The 19712-nt window shown below is 40.4% G+C and overlaps 2 protein-coding genes across 2 annotated transcripts; one reads left to right on the top strand and one right to left on the bottom strand.

The window, feature by feature from the left end:
* The first annotated feature begins 1936 nt into the window (after nucleotides 1-1936).
* Nucleotides 1937-16512, top strand: LOC133028202 (integrin alpha-M-like). Its single transcript, XM_061095395.1, is given in 28 exon segments — nucleotides 1937-1973; nucleotides 2962-3064; nucleotides 3187-3281; nucleotides 3394-3464; nucleotides 3666-3748; nucleotides 5111-5261; nucleotides 5764-5914; nucleotides 6168-6241; nucleotides 6368-6488; nucleotides 6845-6978; nucleotides 7067-7213; nucleotides 7305-7517; nucleotides 7750-7883; nucleotides 12283-12425; nucleotides 12534-12688; nucleotides 12794-12919; nucleotides 13062-13135; nucleotides 13321-13462; nucleotides 14078-14176; nucleotides 14265-14344; nucleotides 14430-14516; nucleotides 14619-14688; nucleotides 15071-15169; nucleotides 15288-15368; nucleotides 15447-15557; nucleotides 15717-15830; nucleotides 15912-16022; nucleotides 16210-16512. Coding segments are annotated over 28 exon segments (3108 nt in total). The 3' UTR covers nucleotides 16312-16512.
* Nucleotides 16513-16811: 299 nt separating this feature from the next.
* On the bottom strand, nucleotides 16812-19618 carry LOC133028203 (transmembrane protease serine 9-like). The gene is made up of 9 exons (XM_061095396.1): nucleotides 19461-19618; nucleotides 19090-19358; nucleotides 18849-18994; nucleotides 18533-18761; nucleotides 18365-18448; nucleotides 18087-18252; nucleotides 17732-17997; nucleotides 17189-17298; nucleotides 16812-17069 (listed from the first exon to the last, which is right to left on the bottom strand). Exons 1-9 carry the CDS (start codon nucleotides 19535-19537, stop codon nucleotides 16812-16814), a joined length of 1605 nt encoding a protein of 534 aa, XP_060951379.1. The 5' UTR covers nucleotides 19538-19618.
* Between the last annotated feature and the right edge of the window lie 94 nt (nucleotides 19619-19712).

Consider the following 19712-nt stretch of genomic DNA (forward strand, 5'->3'; position numbering starts at 1 on the left):
TTTCTCTCAAATGGCGTGCGATGGGACAGAGGAAGAAATGGAGCTGCATGATATTTGACTTCCTTACTGCCAAAGTTGTCAGGAAAGACATCAACATTAGCAAAAGACAACATCCTATACATCTCAAAACAAGTATATTGTTTTTTTATCTACAGAAATAAATCCTGATGTTTTCTCACTGCTGTGGATGTATCCTTGAAGTTAAAGTGACTTTATAGATGTTTTGTTATAAATAAAACTCCTTCATATCTGTGTCTGCATCCACTTCCCCTTTTCCAGCAAAAAGTGCCACAACAGCCAACAAGAGCTGAAGTTAAGGTTGTATTCTTCTGGTGTCTTTTTAACAGTAATGTTCTTAATGTATTGTATCATACAGTGGTCCTGAGAGCTCAACGCACTGCAACTTAAGAAAACACATGCAAGTGGACAAAAAACAAGCAAAGTAACAAAACATCTTCATCAATTTCACAACACAGCACAGCACATTACAGAAGCGCGCAGCAAATAGACAAAACGACGTGTTTACATAGGACTTGTTAACAGGTAGGCTTATTCCTTCTGCCTACCTGCACAGCGGAATAATTATTCTAAGGGATGAACAAACATTTGTTTCTTCGGCCATCGGTCTCGTGGCGTTGTTTATTGAAGAACTGTGCACAACAGGTTGCTCTCCATGAGAGTCAGGTACATGGAGTGAGAGGGTGGTAACATCTCCCTTATAAGGTAGTGGTGTCATCAGTCACACGTGACTCCATGCCATATGAGGTGCAACAGCGCCTCCTCCTGAACAAATACAGTTACATGCATTCATTTACTTATCCACGCTCAACAGGACTCCTAAAAGTGATGGACACTGTTGTAAATTACCCATTAATGCCTTATTGTTTTTTTTGTTACGTTTATTTTGAAATGGTTTCTTTTATTTTGAAAAGGCACTTCCTGGTAAATAAGGAAGAGATCGCTACTTTGCCGGTGCATGAAAAGTATTCTTGTTTGTTGTTTTTTAGCGCCTGGCTGAAAAAGGGCACAAGTTCTTACGGTGTGTTTATATGTCACGGACTGTAATAAGAAGAAAATAAAGGACTGTGAACCATCAGTAAAAGAGATCTGACCATCATTCAGCCGGGGATGCTACAACTGTTGCCACAGGAGACACAAAAACGTCCAATACATCGAACAGATTCGGTTCCACACAGGGGTCTGCAAACCACGGCTCTGGAGCCGATGCGGCCCCGCCCACTCGCTCGGAGACACAGTGAGATCGGAGCTCGGATAAAAGATTAAATGTCTCATTGATAGTGAAGGTTTCCTACCCCTGCATAATATGGACAATACAATGTCTCCCGGTTGTTAGCGCTGTTTATTCAGTTTAACAGGAGAAGACGGCATGTCTCCAGCTCAGACCAGAGGAGTCAAGACGCTCTTAAGACAACAAGATATTTGAGATCGTATCAAGCCCAGTGTCTCTCAGAGGGTTAACAGGATACATCTGCAGTAATAAAGTTTGTTATTTATTAAAATAAACCTAAAACGTTTAATGTTTGGCAAATTTTCCAAAATCACTGACAGACAACAACTTAAACAACTCCAAACTGCGACAGCAACAACAAGCGGACTTGTCCTCTGGAAACACTTCCGATGACGGTTCCTCTATTTGCTGCGCATTTCTGTATTTGCGCAATTGAAATTGTTTTGAGCTCTCAGGGCCACCGTGGTACCATAAAAACAAAATTCCTGTTCTTCTTGGGAGTGGTGACAGAAGGGATAAGGATTGTGACCCCACCTACTTCGAGTTCCTCTAACCTCAAATTTTAACTAGTCCTTAACTAGTCAAGATTTCTGCACACGCAGTAGAAATAGTCACCTCTCTCACTTCCACATACATTCATGTGAGCAAACCATCGCAGTTCATGCATTTTCCCGACAGGATAACACAATGGCTGTGATATTTGCTGCTGCAGTATTCATTTTAGGTAAGGAAACTTGCAGTTTTTTCTCTTAAATTGTAAAAAAATAAAATGATAATATATCCACCATCCTTACAGATGGAGAAAACGTTTTTCTATACATGTGTGAGGCAGTAAAAATGTAATCTATTTTGTTTATTGACATTTAAGTGTTCCTGCAGAAATGCTATTATTTGCCTTGTTTTAACAGAGCTAAAGGATAAATGAACAATAATTACAATATTTAGAAAATATAGAACACACCCCAGACAGACCCCAGTCTCCGTATTGATCCCATTTCAACTGCTCATACTTGTAGATACATCGTTTTGACCATTTAGATTAATTTTGTTGGTTTAACAGCATCTATCATTCACATGACCTGCATGCATGTGCTACATGAATAAATTAGGTCGGCAAGAATCTGGAAAATAATCACAGGAACACATGAGAAGAGGCTAAACTATCAACAACCCACCAAGTTATTATCTATATCTGCTCGTCCTGTGCAGAGAGGAGACTGGAGACATTGCTCACCCCGACTTCTCAATCTTTAGAGGCAGACATCCTGAATTAAAATGGTGTTTTACATTTAAACTGACCATAAAAGAAGCTGGCTGCAAAAAAGCTATTAAAGCTATTAAAATTCATCATAATGTGCGTTTACTAAATGACTTAGGAAACATTCTACTTATCCATCATACCACATCTATTTTGTGCTATGTGACCCACTGTAAGTTAGTATAAAGCTGGTTATATTAAGCGGCTTAAAATAAAACCAATAGTGTCAGAAGAAATGAAAAGTGAAACACAGCAGAACCTCAGGTTTTAACTTTTATGCAAGATTAATGCGAATATACACATGTTCAAAAAGATATGTGCGTATATGTGCTTGTTTCCATGATGAAAAACTGTTTCTGCTTTTACAAATTACTCAGAAGTTCACAAAGAGGTAGTAGTTTTACAGTTGTTATAACACTTCATCAAATATGATTCTGATCTTATCGTTTCTCAGTGTTGAATACGGCTCTATATTTCAATATCGACCCCGTGGCTTGGAAGACCTGGGCCAACGATGCTGCAGGGTTTGGCTACCAGGTGGTGCAAAGACAGTCAGAGTAAGTCAGTCCCACGTCTCACAGCTGCAATAACATATGGCATTTCTTGACAGAAGAAAACATCTGCATGGCGCTATCGAGACAGATTCTGTTCCATATTTCTCTGGGTTTTATTTCCTCAGCGTGCTCATCAGCCCTCCCCTTGAACAGTATCCACCATCGGGAAGGGGGAAAATATACAAGTGCAATGATACCTGCACAAGTCTGCCATTTGCAGGTAGGCGGCTGATAACGTCTCCAGAGAAAGAAAAAGAAAAACATATATTTTGACACCAAGCATTCGTATCATATGAGCTTTGGAACACAAGTGTTCAATGTTTTCTATGCAGCGCCAGAATTTGCAGTCAACATGTCCCTTGGTTAGTCAATGACAAATGACCCCATCTCACAAAACACTATGGTGAGTTTTTAAACTTCACAGTTTTGCAGGACATAGTTATAATCAATATAGAGATCAGTCAAAAGTCCATTAAACATTTGATATGTTCACTTCTTATAACTTTCTTATCGCCTTGCAGCTTGGAAAACGGTTGTTTTAAGGAGCGACTACACAATGAAATAGTCCGCTAATTCAATCAGGTATGATCTTGTCTCTTTTCAGGCGTGTGGCCCAACCATCCCAAAGGATTGCAAAAGTATCACCATGTACAGCGGCGCATGCTTCCAGATCGACCGGTTTAATCGGTTTGGATCCGCGGTGCCTCTGTCCTCTCCGGGTGAGTTTGTGAACATGTACCATGATACACTTTTGGTGAACTTTTCCTCCAGAACATTTATTCATGCTCACAATTGTTTTCTTCCTTTTTATTTGATTCTTTTTTATCTTATTTAAAGTGAGAGTAGTTTAAGTCAATTAGTCTCAGTTTGCCTAGCTGTTAGAACTGACGTTCAGAGGGGCGGACTAGATGTCTGCAGTGTAGCTCATAAACCCTGCCTCCTCCATGTTAACAGACATGACAAAGTAAACATCAAATAGATTTTTGTCAAAGATGTGCTATGTGGATTTTAACAAATGATTCAATCCTGGCCCGTGTCTTTGACAGAGTGCAGAGCCGAAGCAGATATTGTTTTTCTTTTGGATGGTTCAGGCAGCGTCGACTATCGAGATTTTGAAACAATGAAGAGATTTGTGAAAACGCTGGTACGTCCATTTGTGGGAAAAGATACACAGTTATGTTCACAGGACGATGTTCCCACTGCCACTTCAACTATTGCAGACACTCAGAGAATTCACTGAAAGATCAAATTGATCCTGCTTCTTCTCTCTTTGCAGTTTGCTGTTGTCCAGTTCTCTTATGATGTCACTGTTGAATTGAACTTTCGTGACTTTTTCTCATCTGGACGTTGGGAGTCGAAAATCGATGGAATAAGTCAAAAAGGCAGCAAAACTAACACAGCTAGTGCCATCCGATATGTGGTGTAAGTGCTGATGTGATCCTGATGTGATAATGTATATGATGGTGGTTTAATTTTTGACACAGAAGCAGTTAACACACTTTTGAGGGAGTAGTTCTTGGTGTTGTGTGTGTAGTTTGTCTCCCGTGCAGTGGATGAGACAAACCCTAAAGTGAGCTAGACGTAAAAATAGGGCTGGACAGTATGACCAAAAGTTATACCAAACTTTCCACGTCAATATCGACAATTATCACAATAAATGTCACATCTAAATTTCTTTTGAGAGTAAAAACAGCTCTAAGAGAGGGTTGTGGTTTTAAACAAACTTGATAAACAACAAAACATTTTACAACGTATGTGTTAAACCTCCTCACTGTGCACAATGTATAATAATAATAATCGCAATATAGTGACTGAACATTGGTTATATTGCTATTGATTGAAATTATATTGCAATAATTATTGATAATGTTGAATTTTCTTGGATAACTGGTAAAGCTAAATGTGGGAAAAACAAAGTCAGTTGCATAATGAACATATTTTCAAACATAACTCATATGCAGATTTCCAGAGAGGAAATTGTTATGTTACGTTATTGACCAAAGAACTGGACAAACGTGTATTAAAATGATATTGTTTTTGTTTTGGCAGCCAAAATGTTTTCACATCAGCAGGAGGTTCCAGACCAAACGTGAAGAAGATCCTGATCGTCATTACTGATAAAGACTCTACTGACTGCGAACACTTGCCAAATGCAATACGTTTAGCTGAGAATGCAAAGATTGTTCGATTTGCTATTGGGGTAAGTTCAGTTCATTCCAATGAGCAAAATGTGTTTTACAAAAAAGGCATTGTTTGTGTTTTGACCATACATCCAGACATACAGTTACATGATTCTACCCTGTGAATTGTTAGTGAAATTTCATTAATAAGTTTACAATCCTTCACCACATCTCATTAACACCAATTCTGCTGCTTTTAAAATTGATTTTGAAAAAAGTTTATTGGTTTAAAAATCTGTTAAACCTTTTTTTGTGGATATCAAACTCAAGACCTACCTTTGAGTCAGTCTTTTCATTTAATTTTACTTTTTAATCTCCCTCTTAATTTGTCTTTTTTACAGATATATCTTTTCATTCTTTATTATTTTTGTATTCAATTAATTACTCTCTTATTTGCCTTCTCTAAATTTTTTTACATAAATACCTTTGTGATAGGTGCAGGTGGATAAACTATCTATGAACAAGTTAAAAAGTCAACTCAACTTGAACAGCGTTAAAACTATTTTCTCAACATGCCTCTAGGTGGGGAGAGCGTTCTCTTCCACAAGGGGGAAACAGGAACTGGAACTCATTGCATCTTTGCTCTCGACAAATCACGTGTTTCAAGTAGAGAGCTTTGACGCACTTGCTGCAATAACGAAGAATGTGCAGGACAAAATCTTCTCTATTGAGGGTACGGATGTAAACTTACAGCTTAAAATCTAATTTAAATTCTCAGTTAACAAATATCCGCATTACTGTTGTTTATTGGGCTCCTTTCGTGATACACATCCAGTTCTTATGTTATGTTTTCCAACACTGAAATAATTATTATATTAAAATAATTTGAACTTGGTTTAACGAGCTTGCCACTGTAAATCCATTCAACAACAGCTGATATGTAACTGTGGGATTCAGCTCAGTGCTCATTTCTTTTGCTGTTTCAGGATCTCAGTCCACTGGAGGGACACTGAAAATGGAAATGGCTCAGGAGGGATTCAGTGTGGCTTATGTGCCAGGGGTAATAATAATCACAGACACCGACACCTGCCTTTGTGATAGAAAATATACACACAGGCGACATATTTTAACACTATAATCCATTTATCTTTGGCTTTTGTGGGCTGATTGTGGTTCTGAATTACAGGGAATTCAAATGGCCACTCCTGGCGCCAACCAGTGGAAAGGAGGCTACATGGAATACACGCTATCAGGCCAGAAGCGGAGTTCATATGAGCCTTTGTTCATGGAACAAGACAGTTATCTGGGTAAGAATTTTACAGTAATTACAAACTAATACACACGTTATTAGTACTTTTGTACTGTAACTCTCCCTCCCACGCTTACCACACAAATTGAGCAAAGGAAGGTAAAAAGGCAAATGAAGAACAAGGAAAGTACTGTACATGCAAGGGTCATGTGGGTAAAACATGTTCACATGCCATACACCAAGCTCCAAAAATCACCAAAGTTACATTTAAATGTAAATTAGAAACCCTTCAAAGAAAAGAAAAACACTACACCCACTACTAAAGTTAGTTAGTTTTTATAAAAGACCCTTTCGTCAAGTGTAGCTAAAGCTTAGGATGTTTTAATTTTATTTGCTTTGACTTTTAAATTTCAGGTTACTCCATGACTATCGCAAGAACCAGACAAGGCCAATTGACAATTGTTGGCGCTCCGAGATATAAACACAGAGGACTTGTGATGGCAGTTCATGGACAGATCAATCAAAAGATTGATCCCTGTCCATGGCAGGTGCGTGTTTCTGATTGGATATATAGATGATCAACGTGTACATAGATTTGGAATAAACAGCCTTGTTTTCTTCTTGTTTCTTAAACAGTTTCATACTGGTGAATATTTTGGGGCAGAGGTTCGTGCCATGGATGTGAACGCTGACAGATTCACCGACCTAATCCTCATATCTGCCCCGATGTACAAGGAAGCTGATAGAGAGGGAAGAGTTTACGTTTGCAGTTTAGCTCGTTGGGTAAGTGACGATTTCTTCTAGTGCCATTAAATTTAAAAAAAAATCTTAAGATTCAAGCAAACGTTGACTCTTCTCCATATATTTTGAACAGAGGGTCGAGTGTCACTTCGAATCTCCGTTAGTGCTGAGAGGGGATGAGTCCGACCAGGCGAGGTTTGGCTCTTCTCTTGCTGTGCTGCCTGATCTCAACGCAGATGACCTCAAGGAGGTGGCAGTCGGTGCACCTCTGGAGAATGGTGGTCAAGGCAGCATCTACATATTCCACGGTGAAGGAGGAAGCAGAGTCAGTTCAACTTACTCACAGGTGAGTGAGGGTATGGATATTGGGGGCAGGGCCTGGGCCATAAGTTGTAGAGTTAAGTTGTTTCAAGGCCATGAGGGGAATTTTTGTTCATGTCAAACCCTTTGAATATGTTATTATGAAGAACAAATAAGAGTTTAAGGGGAATTTAGTAGGACTGTAACAGATTCAGTGTGTGAGGCCCAATTGTTTTTGATAGATTAACATATTTTTCTAAAATACTTAAATTCCACAGAGAATTGCTGCCTCTGAAGTCCGGCCACAACTTAGATTCTTCGTTATGTCAATCAGTGACTCGTCTTTTGACCGCAGTGGCGACAGTCTGCCTGACTTAGCAGTGGGGTCAAAGGGCACAGTTGTCTTACTCAGGTTTGTACAAGAGTCTACTGTCTGTCATCATTACAGTCCTTTGTTAACCTACTGCTTTTATTCATTTGTAAAGTTATAATTTTTAAGCTTACAATTATATAAAAATATAATAATAGCATAGACCAGGGTTGGGCAAACTTTTTGACTCGCGGGCCACAATGGGTTCTAAAATTTGACAGAGGGGCCGGGCCAGGAACAAATGGATGGAGTGTTTGTGTGAACTTATATAAATGAAATGTAAAAATCCTTAAATTGAAGGATTTGGTCTTTAACAGGTAGAAAAGCATTTATTTGCCAGGCAATTTAACAAATTTCACGAACATGAACAATACAAAAACATGTCGTAACGTGACTGATCGAACATCATGAAAACATCTGAGGCCTGCTCTAACCCGTTACATTAACAGGTTAGAGCAGCCAAGCAGGCTGTGTGTCAGAGATTTGGCTCCAACCTCGCTGCAGCAACACATCATCACTTTCAGTTTCAGTGGGAACAGTGTTGTTGAGCTCCCATTTTTGCCAGTGCATCCAAGCATGCGTGCATCTGAGGTGCTGATCCGTTAACTTTGATCTGTGACGGGCTATGTTGGCGTTCATGATGCTGAATGTCTGTTCACACCAGTGTTAATTTCGTTGACGATAACGATAACGAAAAATATTCGTTAACGCCCCTTTTCCCATGACTAAGACGAGACGAAGACGAAAAGAAAACGGATCTTTGAAAATAAAAACTATGACGAAATCTATTTTAATTTTCGTTAACGAGACGAAACGAAAATGTTGGCGGTTGACTAAGTCACAACAATTTTTAAAAACATAATCGTATCAGGCCGTCATGAAGTACCCGGAGCGGCGTGTGTGTGTGTCTGTGTGTGTGTGCGTGTGTGTGTGTGTGCTCCGGTCCCGCGGCTCCGCCCCCGCGCACTCGCTCAGAGAGACACATTGAGATCAGAGCTCGTTCATGTGAAGCAGGCCGGTCACTGACTCACCGGCTGCTTCTTAACTATGGAAACAGTGAAAACACAGAGTTTCTCTGGTCTCAGCTGCTCTGAGATCAGCGCCGCAGCTTCTGGATCAGAGCAGAAGCTGCAGCTGGTTTCTACCAAGCTGCAGCTTCACTGTCCGCCTCCAGTCTGATCTGCTTTCACTTTTTTTTTTCACATTTCGCCAACTAAAATATATAGGCTGCAGCTATGTTTTTATTCATTTCAAAATAGGGTACTTCTTATTTCATACATTTCCCACAAATATGGGGATGACTCAAATAACCCTACATAGTTCTGCGTTTAATTTATTTCAAAGTAGGCCTACACTTGCCTGTGTATTTTCTTCTCCTCTTCATAAGCATTTGGTGTTTCCCTTTGTTGTAACAGGTAAAAATAATTTTCTTTATTGTTGTTCTATAATTTCATAAATGCAATAATCTACAGATTAGTATAGAATAACTTTATATAAAATTTTATCAGCTTTGTTATCAAATATGTTTTGCGGCTCCAGACAAATTTTATTTGGGGGAAGAGGGGGCAAAATGGCTCTTTTGATAGTAAAGGTTGCCGACCCCTGCCATAGACCTATAGGAGGGACATCTAATGGACAACCTAAGTACTGAAAGCTAGACTAGTATGCAGTTGTAGACACAACACAGTGGGTCCCTGGACCTGAGAAGGGAAGATAAGGAGTTTAATGTGGCTATTAAATGTGACTAAAACTAGACTAAAATGTTCTGAGTTTTCGTCGGCGAAAACTAGACTAAAACTAAGAAGGATAAAAATGACTAAATGTGACTAAAACTAATATGCATTTTCGTCAAAAGACTAAGACTAAGACTAAATCAAAAATAGCTTCACACACATAAGTCGTGATTAGAAAAACTAAAAGATTTGTTCGCAATTAGTCTGGAGAACAAAGTGAGCTTGGATTTGAAGGCTTTCACATGGTTGTACATGTCGTGAACAAACTGATCTTTCCCCTGCAGTTTCACATTCAGCTCATTCATGTGTGAAAATATGTCCACAGCTAACGCAAAGTCACTAAGCCAGTTCTTGTCGCTTAGCTCATGAAATTTGTCAGATTTCCCCATCAACTCCAAAAATGCGATGATGTCCTCTTTCAGCTCCCCCACTCGTTGTAACACTTTCCCCAAACTTAACCAGCTGACACGAGAGTGGTACAGCAAGTCCTGATGATCCGCATCAGTTTCCTCCAGGAACGTAATAAACTGACAGTGCTGAAGTCCCCTTGCTAGTATAAAGTTCACAAGTATTACGACTGGATTCACGACATGATTAAGCTGCAATACAGACTTACACAGGGATTCCTGATGGATGATGCAGTGAAGGAAAATCAGATCCTGTTTTTTTCCTCTTTCACTTTATCCTGGATTATTTTCAGAAGCCCAACATTTTTTCCAGTTAAATTTGGTATTCCATCCATTGAGACATTGACAAGTTTACTCCAAGGTAGCTTCATTCTTTCGATGACAGCAGACACCTGGTTATACAAGTCTCTCCCTGCGTTGTTCCTTTCAGGGACTCCGTGGTCACAAAGCTCACCAGTGTCTTTTACGTCCGTACTTTCATCCAGTGCTAGTGAATATAACTCAGAGGAATCAGACTTTTTGTTTAATCGGCTGCCTATATTTTCATCAATCAATTCCACACGGCGAGTCACAGTCCTGCGTGCTAAACTGACTTTTTCAAATTTGCTTTTGATCTCCGGACACAAGATGTCTGCTGTCTGTACCATGCATTCTTTTACAAACATGCCTTCGGAGAAAGGCTTGCTAGCCTTTGCTATTTCGAGTCCCACCAAAAAACTTTCCTTGGTAGTTCACTCTTTAATCGCGGTTTGTCGGTGAAAAAAGTGTTGCTGAGTCTTTAAATTAGCCACAAACCTCTGAGCCATAGCCACCGGTTTTTGCGTTGACTGCTTGCTAGCGTAGTTAGCATGCTTTGTAGCAAAGTGACGGCTGATGTTGTACTCCTTGAAAACTGCGACAGTTTCTCGGCATATTAGGCATACAGCTTTCGATTGGACTTCAGTGAAAAAGTATTTTGTTGTCCAATCTGTGTTAAACACTCTGCACCCATTGTCCATTTTTCATTTCCTTGATCCGCTCATTTTACAGAAGGGCTCATAGGGCAAAGCGAAAAAGTGAAGGGAGATCATGTGCCCTTTCGAGCCCTATACACCACCCTCCCGGTCAAAGTGCGCCATCTAATGGAGAAATGTGGGCATTACAGGAGAAAGGTAAAATTTAATTTCGGAATAAGAATCAGAATCAGAATGTATATATTGCCTTGTAGGTTTACACCTACCTGGAATTTGCACTGGTTGTTGGCGCATACAATGAACATAAAAACACAAAAAAATACAAAATAAATAATAGTAATAATAATAATATTTGGACAAGTTCGGCGGGCCGGATTACAGTTTTTCACAATTGCTAACACACGTTTTTCAAAACAATTACGGCTTTGTCAAAACTGCACTCAGAAGACTGAAAACCTCACACACAAAATGCTAAACCTGACACTCCCTTTGCAAGATGACTCTTTGCCATCAAATCTCTTAACTGTTCACAAAATGGAACTCGTGTTTTCATTTGGTACACACAGCCATATTTTCAAATGACACACACATACCATTTATTGAGTACACACAACTAAGCATTTGCTTGCACACTTCCAAGCATTTATAGCACACTGAAGTGCAAAATTGAAAACACAATCATCAAAATGGAACACACCATATGAATGACAATGACTCTGGAGAATTAGCCATTTCTCCTTTTGTAAACTGTCTCAGTGTAGGCCTACTTTTTTCATAGTCAAACATAAAACAGCACACAAATATGCAGCAAAAAAAGGTTTATTTCGGTACACACAGAGAACAGTACAGTACTGACACAGACAGCATGAGAATGCAAGTTACAGTATGGACACACAGAGGTCAACACAGTGGGCTACAGTGAGACACTGTAGAAAAGGAACAATATTGGATTACAGGTAAAATACATGCATGTGTCAGTGCTGAATGTTTGGTACTAACAAGCACAAACTCTTGCCGTAACTCCTTGATGCGTCTGTGTTCCGTTTGAATGGGACCCTGTTCACTTGTTTCATCCGCATGGCATTCCTATGAAGAATACGGTCTAATGTAGAGAGGCTGGCGGTCTGGACGTTTCTAAATGTAGCATGGTCAGCCAGGATCCTAGTTCTTATTTGTCTGAGTGTGATAGCCTTGTTCTCATGAACCATATCTACAATTTCAGTCTCCTGTTCGGCTGTGAAAATGTGTGTTCTTCCTCCATGGTGTGGTTCTCTTTCAGTCCTGCAAAATATAAATACTGTGAGCACACTGTATGGTCCTCATTTTTCCGTGCTCTATCCATTTCCAGGTCAAAGCCTGTGGTAATGATAGAGGCTACAATGTCGTTCAACCCAAACCAGGTCCCTACAAAAAACCCAATCTGTCAGAACCCACTGGAGAACACAGCTCAAATCTGCTTTACCATGACCAAACTTTCTACAGTTTCCACAGGTTACTCATTCCTCTCACTTTTCTTGAACCACAGACCCACTGTCTATCTGTTCCAATACATGTTTGTGTACATGAGTAACATGTAGATTCAACCGTCATTCGTTCCAGCTGGAGCAAAGATCCATTATACTTTAACACTGGATGCCACCCGCAAGGTCCCAAACAACAGAGCTTACATCCTTGGCAAACAACGAGAGAAGACCGGGTCACTTGAAGTTGACTTACAAGGGCCAAAATGCTTCGACGTGAAATTCTTTATTCCGGTGAGTTGTTGACATCAGATTATATCACAACCCAAAGAGGTTTCTGTCTGAAAAACAAAACAAAACAAACTCACGGTATTTTCCAACTGTGCCCTCCTCTCACAGGCTTGTCCTCAGGATGCTCTCAATGTACTTAGGAATGAGCTCAGATTCACCTTTGATGGTATTCCCTCAACTGCAAACCTTAAACCAAGTCTTGCCCAGCAGGCTCAAACCACCACCTATCATTCTGTAAGTGACCTTTAAACAAACTTGCAATAAATGTCAATTTAACTAAACAGAGTGAGTAAGTGAACAGCTTTAATTTGAACTTTTATGAATTCTGTTCATAAAAATCCTGTTGTCATGTTTTTCTTCATGCTCTCTTCCACAGTTGAAATTTGAGATCAACTGTGGCACTGACAACAAGTGTGTAGATAACCTGAAAGTGGATTTCAACTTCGACAGGTGAGAACCAAAAGTGAAGCCCAACCTAAGGGTGTGGGCAAGGTTACATTTCTCTTCTCTGCAAGAACATGTCTGGCATAGTAGACTGTGAGCATCTAGCTGAGGGGATCGCAAGCTGCTAGCACAAAAGGAGACTATTAGATTTATTGTTTTTCTATGCTTTCACCTTCCCTTTTCTCTGTCAGCTCCTCAGAGTTGAAGGTGGGCATCGATGAACTGTTGGACGTCACCGTATCAGTGGAGAACCGAGAAGAAGACTCCTACAACAGCTACGTTAAACTTACGTACCCAGCTGGGCTCTCCTACAGGAAGTTCACAGGTTTGAGGGTAAGGGCTCAACGGTCACTGACGACTTCCAATGCGTCGTTTACATTGGTGTGGTTGTTAAGCTGTACATCCACTAGAGGGCAGCACCAAGTCAAGAGTTTCAAATCTCTCCTCATAAAGTTCCGCCATTGCTAAAATGTCTTTCTCATGTCCTGTCTCACTTAAACGATTGGTTACATTGCCCCCCATGATTACCGGTGGTACTGCTCCATTTTGTCTGTATTATCAATATCCATAAACCTTCAGAAGATGTGCACAAAAAAACAAAATAAAGATTAAATGAATGCAGAATACGAACAAGGCTCCAATTTACGTATACATATCCAGCATTTAGCAAAAATTCGCCGTAAATCATTAGCATCTGGTATGGTATAATGGATTTCTTGACCATATCGACCGTATCGGTCTAAATTAACAACAAAACATCTTTACTGCGCACACTGCCTATTCTCAAAATTATGCCAAAATATCAAGATGGCAGCACCCTTACTTTTAGGTTCAGGATATTTACGTGATGAATTCACGGGAGGAAGTGGAGACACATTGCTGATTTAGAAATATAGTCTACCACTCCCACAGCAATAATGTTGTTTCATTGATTGCCTTTTTATGAAGGGAAGAATCAAGTGCAACTCCTTGGACAGTGAAGATGGCTTATCGCGAGGAATGACAACCTGCACTATTAACAACCCCATTTTCAAGAGCAAAACTAAGGTTTGTGTTATGTGTTGTTGTTTGTGTTACATCTCTTCCCATTGCTGCAGCAAAACGCAGAGACAATCTCACCCGTCTTTCATTACAGGCTTTGTTCACCGTCTCCTATGGGATCGAAAGCAACAGACGATTTGACAGGAATATTTTTATCTCTGCAAATGCTTCCAGGTACTGTGCCTCTCTACAACGTTTAATAGTATAATTACTTCACTAATACATATTTCACAGAAATAATTTCACTTCTCTCTTTTAGTGAGAATCAGGAACATTCCACTTCAAGTGAACTCTACCAAATGAAATGGTTGGACGTGAAGTATAGCATTTTTGTCACGATTGAAAGGTCTGGTGTTATTTTCCCTACGTTAGACAAAGAAATCACATTAAAATATTAATAATTTCAAAGTCTACAGTCTATAACCTGAAATTAAAATATCTGTTTCAGCTCCCTCAGCTACAACAACTTCACATCTGGAAAGAACGATTTGCTGAAACCTCACAAGCAATCAATTGTGGTAAAGTATCTCCTCACATGATCATATCCTTCGCCGAGGCCCAACTGTCCCCTTATCAAACCAAATTTAAATTGATAGATGTTTTAACTAGATCTGCACCAAATTACCCACGCTCATCAATATCAGCCCCCTAAACATACCTGGTATAGTTTCAAGATCCATGAAAATAAAGAAAATAAAGAAAATATTGCAATTTTAAAGATTAAAAAAAGTATACACATCAAAAAGTTTCTTTCTCTTTTCTTGCATAATCCTTCTAAACATCAAACCCAAAGGAAAACAGAATCATCTTGGCTGAGTTTAATAACTTGTTCATCATTTTGATCCTGATGCTTGCTCAGCCTCTCCAGATCGATCCTTTCCTTTTCTCCTCTTCTGACAGGTCACAAACAACATCAGGGCGTTGAACTTCACGGTGGTGATCAAGGTGCCTGTCAAGCTCGGTGATAAAGACATCTGGGTGGATTCGAGCAGTTTGCAGGTGACGTTACTGATCCATGAAAAGTCTCTCATGTCGCTGTTGCAGCCTCAAGAACCGGAGGGACATGAGAACCACATCTGGTCGTCTGTTAAACTGACGCAAACCTGTTCTCTTCCAGATTCCAGACTGCCAAAGAGACGCAGACGAAGAACGTACTGTCACAGACTTTGTTGCTATGATAAAGGAGAATAATGTAGTGGTGAGTAAACAATCTACATTGGGGGATTCAAGTACTTACACAGTATTACAACTTCTGTCGCCTCTTCCTCACCCACAGGACTGCTCTGTGGCCAGGTGCGGAGTGTTCAGGTGCAGTAGGTTCATGGGAAGACTGGAGAGTAAAAAGTACAAAATCTCTGCCAACATCAGTTCAGGATGGATAGAGCAGGTAACTGATGTGCATGTGTCATATTGTAACATGCATTTTGAAGTATTTTACAACTGGTGCTCATTCTAAAGTGGTTAAATTAGAGTAATTTATTAACGAAATTGAATGTCACCAAAGGCAATGCCGGTCTCATCACAAAGTCTTTTATTTTCTAAACAGATTGGACTCAACTCTGCAAAATTCCTCTTGACCAGCACGGCTACTCTGGAGTACGACACAAACCAGTACATCTTCTTTTCTACAGGGTCTAATAACAAGCCTCTGATTCACAAGGTGATTCCACGTTCTATTTATTTTACTTGTCTTTCAAATAAGCTTGATTTTAATCCACCTTCATGTCATTTCATGTCTCAGATTGAAGCAGAGATAGAAGTGTATCCACAACCAGATTTCACTAAAGAAATCGTCGGGGGATCACTGGGAGGGTTAGCTATGCTGGCTTTACTCACTGCCGGTCTGTATAAGGTGAGACTCTCGAAATATATACATTATTTTAGTTTATTATACAGGTTTATGGAGTCAATGAACGGTGTTCCACTCCCAATAAAAGTAAATGAACACTATCCTTTCATTTTTTAACTATTGAGCAGTTATTCTCTTCTTTCCCTTAATCCCGTGTTTTAATGTCACTTTCTTTCTTTTCTTCTCTCAGGCTGGATTTTTCAGGAGTAAATACAAAGAAATAATGAATGAGGCAGAAGCAGCAGCAGCAGTAGAACCAGGGGCTGATGAACCTTTAGCCATACCAGAATAATAAACATAATTGGCACATATACTGCTGCCAAGCCCCAACAGTCCTCTTACATGCAATCAAGCAGCACCAATTTGTTTATTTTTTCTGCAAACTATCTGTGTTTGTTTTTTAGGTGGAAGTGAAAAAAACAAAATGCACTTGGATCTGCTGGCTTCTGCTTATCATCCCAACTGCTACAATAAAATATGCTTAGGAGCAGCTTCTCTTGCTAAACTGAATTGCTTTGTTTTTGGAATGAACTAGAAAAAACATTTGTTTTATGCTTCATTAATGTTTATTTCAAGACTTGATATGACTTTTATAATGTGAATCAAAGAAAATAGACATGGCTTCAAGGATGAGAGAACCTCATTCAGATGGATTAACACATTTTGATAGAATTTGCATTTTGCATTTGATTGGAAGTACCTCATGGTGTATTCTCTTTTGTTCGACCTGAGTATTGTAAGTGCATTCACAGTATTGGACTATTTCACGCAGCTTCAACAAATACCACATCATTACAACAGGAACATGGAGGTAATAACAACAGCAAAACTAAAGAGAAAGGAAAATGCTTTTTCTGCTGCATTTGCTGTTGTAGACGCTGCAGGAGATGGCATATCACCAACTGTCTCCTTTAAGAATGACCCGAATCTTGAGGTTTTGGCAAATGACTGAATATCTGCCCGCACGGATTTATTCCCACTTATTGTGACAACGGCCGCCTGGAACCAAGAGGAGTCTGATTTGCAGAGCAGAGGGCTGCCCTGATCCCCCTGCAAAGAGAAAAAGAGAATTCAACATCAGTCAGGTCCTGATCTGAAACCCTCTTCCCTGATGAGAAGAGCAAATCGATTTTAGAAATTCAGGTGGATGGGAAACTTTGAGTTTTTACCTCTTGAAGGTCTATGGCATAAGTGCAAATGTTGTCCGAATCAGAAACGCTCCCACAGTTTACCACTTGAGTTTCAAGGTCTCGCAGACTTGAGCCAGCTTTGTCAGCACCTTAAAAACACAAGAATACAGTTTTTGTGAATTATCAGTCTATGTCTTAAACATCATGAAGCCTGACTAATATCAGTTAAAACTTAAAATCCAGTTAAAACCAGGCCCTATTCAGACCTGGTGTTGACATCCGTTCTGAGAGGACTGATCACAAGTACTTTAGTATTCGTGCTGTGGCTTTTGTACTCATACTTTTGCATTCATGCTTTCTGTCAATGCACTTGTGTGAAGCGTCTCGACAAAACACACATTTGTCATCACACAGCAAAAATAATGAGGCCCCATGCATCCAAAACCACCTTCCAATGTGGTTTGCCTGATCAGATGATCTCATGACGCATTAGGGTGCGTGCTGACCACTTGTGATTGGATCACACAGGATGGATGTTACTACCAAGTCTGAGCAGGGTAACATAGTTTGAAGGATCCTCACCTCCATTCTTACTGCCCATCCCCCAGCCTGGCACCCAGCATTGACTACCAACGGGGAAGGATCTGTCATTGTTGCTATCCAGACACACAGGCTGGATATAATCTGTGAAGCTGACGGGTTTCTCCAGCTGTAGTACAGCGATGTTAAAGCCTGTAAATTTACTCAGGATAATATTCACAACACCCACAGACATCTCAAACTCTTCAGAACTGCCCACAAGTCGCTGGCCAAGAAACACTCTCCACTCGAGAACATTTGAACTGGAGCTGTAAGGAGTATAAAAACGCATCTTTAGAAAGTCATGTCCGATAGAAAATATTTGTTAATAATAAAAGTAAATCAAGTATATTCTTACGTGGAGAAGCACTGGCCGGAGGTGAGGACAAACTTATCAGCGATGAGGGTTCCTCCACATGTAAAAACCCCGTTTTTGTGGAGGCTCACCATCCAGGGCCACAATCCTCCAAAAACAACACTGCTGTCGCCCACAGCACGACTGTTTAATGTAGCTTTGCCACACACTGGTCCTTCATGGTAGAAATTGATGAATTAGGAGAGGCAGAATTAACTTGTAGATAGGTTAAACAATAAGTCTAATGCTATGGGTTCAAAAGACATTAGCAGGACACTCACTTGTAGGAGTCACTAAGCTAATTGGCGTTGTTGTAGATACAGTTGTTGGGGAAGCACTTGACATGGTCAAATCAGGTATTGTGGTTTGAGACACTGCTTCGGTGGTTGTAGCTTCTGGTCCTTCAGTACTAGGACCAGTTGCAGTGGTGGTTGTAATAAGAGGAGGTGGGAGACCAGGACAGGTGTAGCTGCTGTCAGCATCCAGTCCACTGGAGGTGAACTGGACGAATCCTGGCCTATCAGAGCCGATGATGGAGTTGATCCAGGACTGGTAACGGGAAACTCTGGAGTATACTCCTGGCAGATTGGGCCGAGCACAACCAAAACCAAAACTAACTACTCCAGACTGGACCCAGACGGAGCCCTGTTTGTTCACCATTGGACCTCCTGAGTCACCCTGAGGACAAAAAGAAGACATAACTGAGGATTTTACAAAGTCCTCAACACAATGACCAACAGGTTACAGATCAAAAAAGAAGCTCACCTGACATGAGTCTTTGCCTCCTGCCAGAACACCAGCACAAATCATGTTGTCGTTGACTGTACCGACTCCATTGAGACAGTTACACTGTCTGTTGCCCAAAACTGGAACCTCCACTTCTTGTAGAGTTTCAGGGAACGATAATGACACTGAGAGGCCAACAAGAAGAGACAGAATTCATACATCCACCTACAGTTTATATAACACTTAGACAACACTCCTTGTCAGCAACAAGCAGACTCACCTCCCTCCTTGACGTTGCCCCAGCCAGTGACCCAGCTATCTGTACCGTTGTTGAACACACTGTCACTGGCTGCCAGACACACAGGTCTGATGTGGTCAGTGAATTTCACTGGTGACGAGAGTCTGAGTAGAGCAATGTCGTTGTTGCTGCTGTCGCTGTCATAGTTTGGATGCAAAATGATTCTGGAAACACTTCTGGACTCTTCGTTTGGGTTTGTGCCCTGCAGGTTCTGACGGCCGAGAGAAACTTGCAAGCCAGACGTACTTGTGCTAAAATTATAGAAATAAGTGTCAGTTTTAAGAAGAAATCACTGCTGAACCACAGACTGGAACACACACAAATGCATCCTCTATTATAGACTAGTTACCCACCTGGAGAAGCAGTGAGCAGCAGTCATCACCCACTCTCTGTTAATGAGGGAACCACCACAAAAATGGCCGCCAAACATCTGCAGACTAGTCTGCCAAGGCCAACTTCCAGGTGGAGCATCTTCTCCTCCAACTATCCTGGTGTTCAAGGGAGTGATGCCACACACTGCAAACAACAGAGCAAAGAAAGTGGAGCTCAAATTAACGTGACTTACACATAGAATAAATTCACAGAGTTAAATGAAAGCACAATTC

The sequence above is a fragment of the Limanda limanda genome, chromosome 21 (assembly GCF_963576545.1).
Source record: "Limanda limanda chromosome 21, fLimLim1.1, whole genome shotgun sequence".
NCBI lineage: Eukaryota > Metazoa > Chordata > Actinopteri > Pleuronectiformes > Pleuronectidae > Limanda > Limanda limanda.

Bases quoted from the DNA above. Each gene is read 5' to 3' on its own strand.
- LOC133028203 (XM_061095396.1), bottom strand. From the start codon at position 19,537: ATGTTTGGCGGCCATTTTTGTGGTGGTTCCCTCATTAACAGAGAGTGG. The intron at 17,299-17,731 runs GTGAGGATCCTT...TGTGTTTTTAAG, and splicing joins GATGGGCAGTAAGAATGGAG to GTGCTGACAAAGCTGGCTCA. The intron at 17,070-17,188 runs GTAAAAACTCAA...TTCTCTTTGCAG, and splicing joins ATGCCATAGACCTTCAAGAG to GGGGATCAGGGCAGCCCTCT.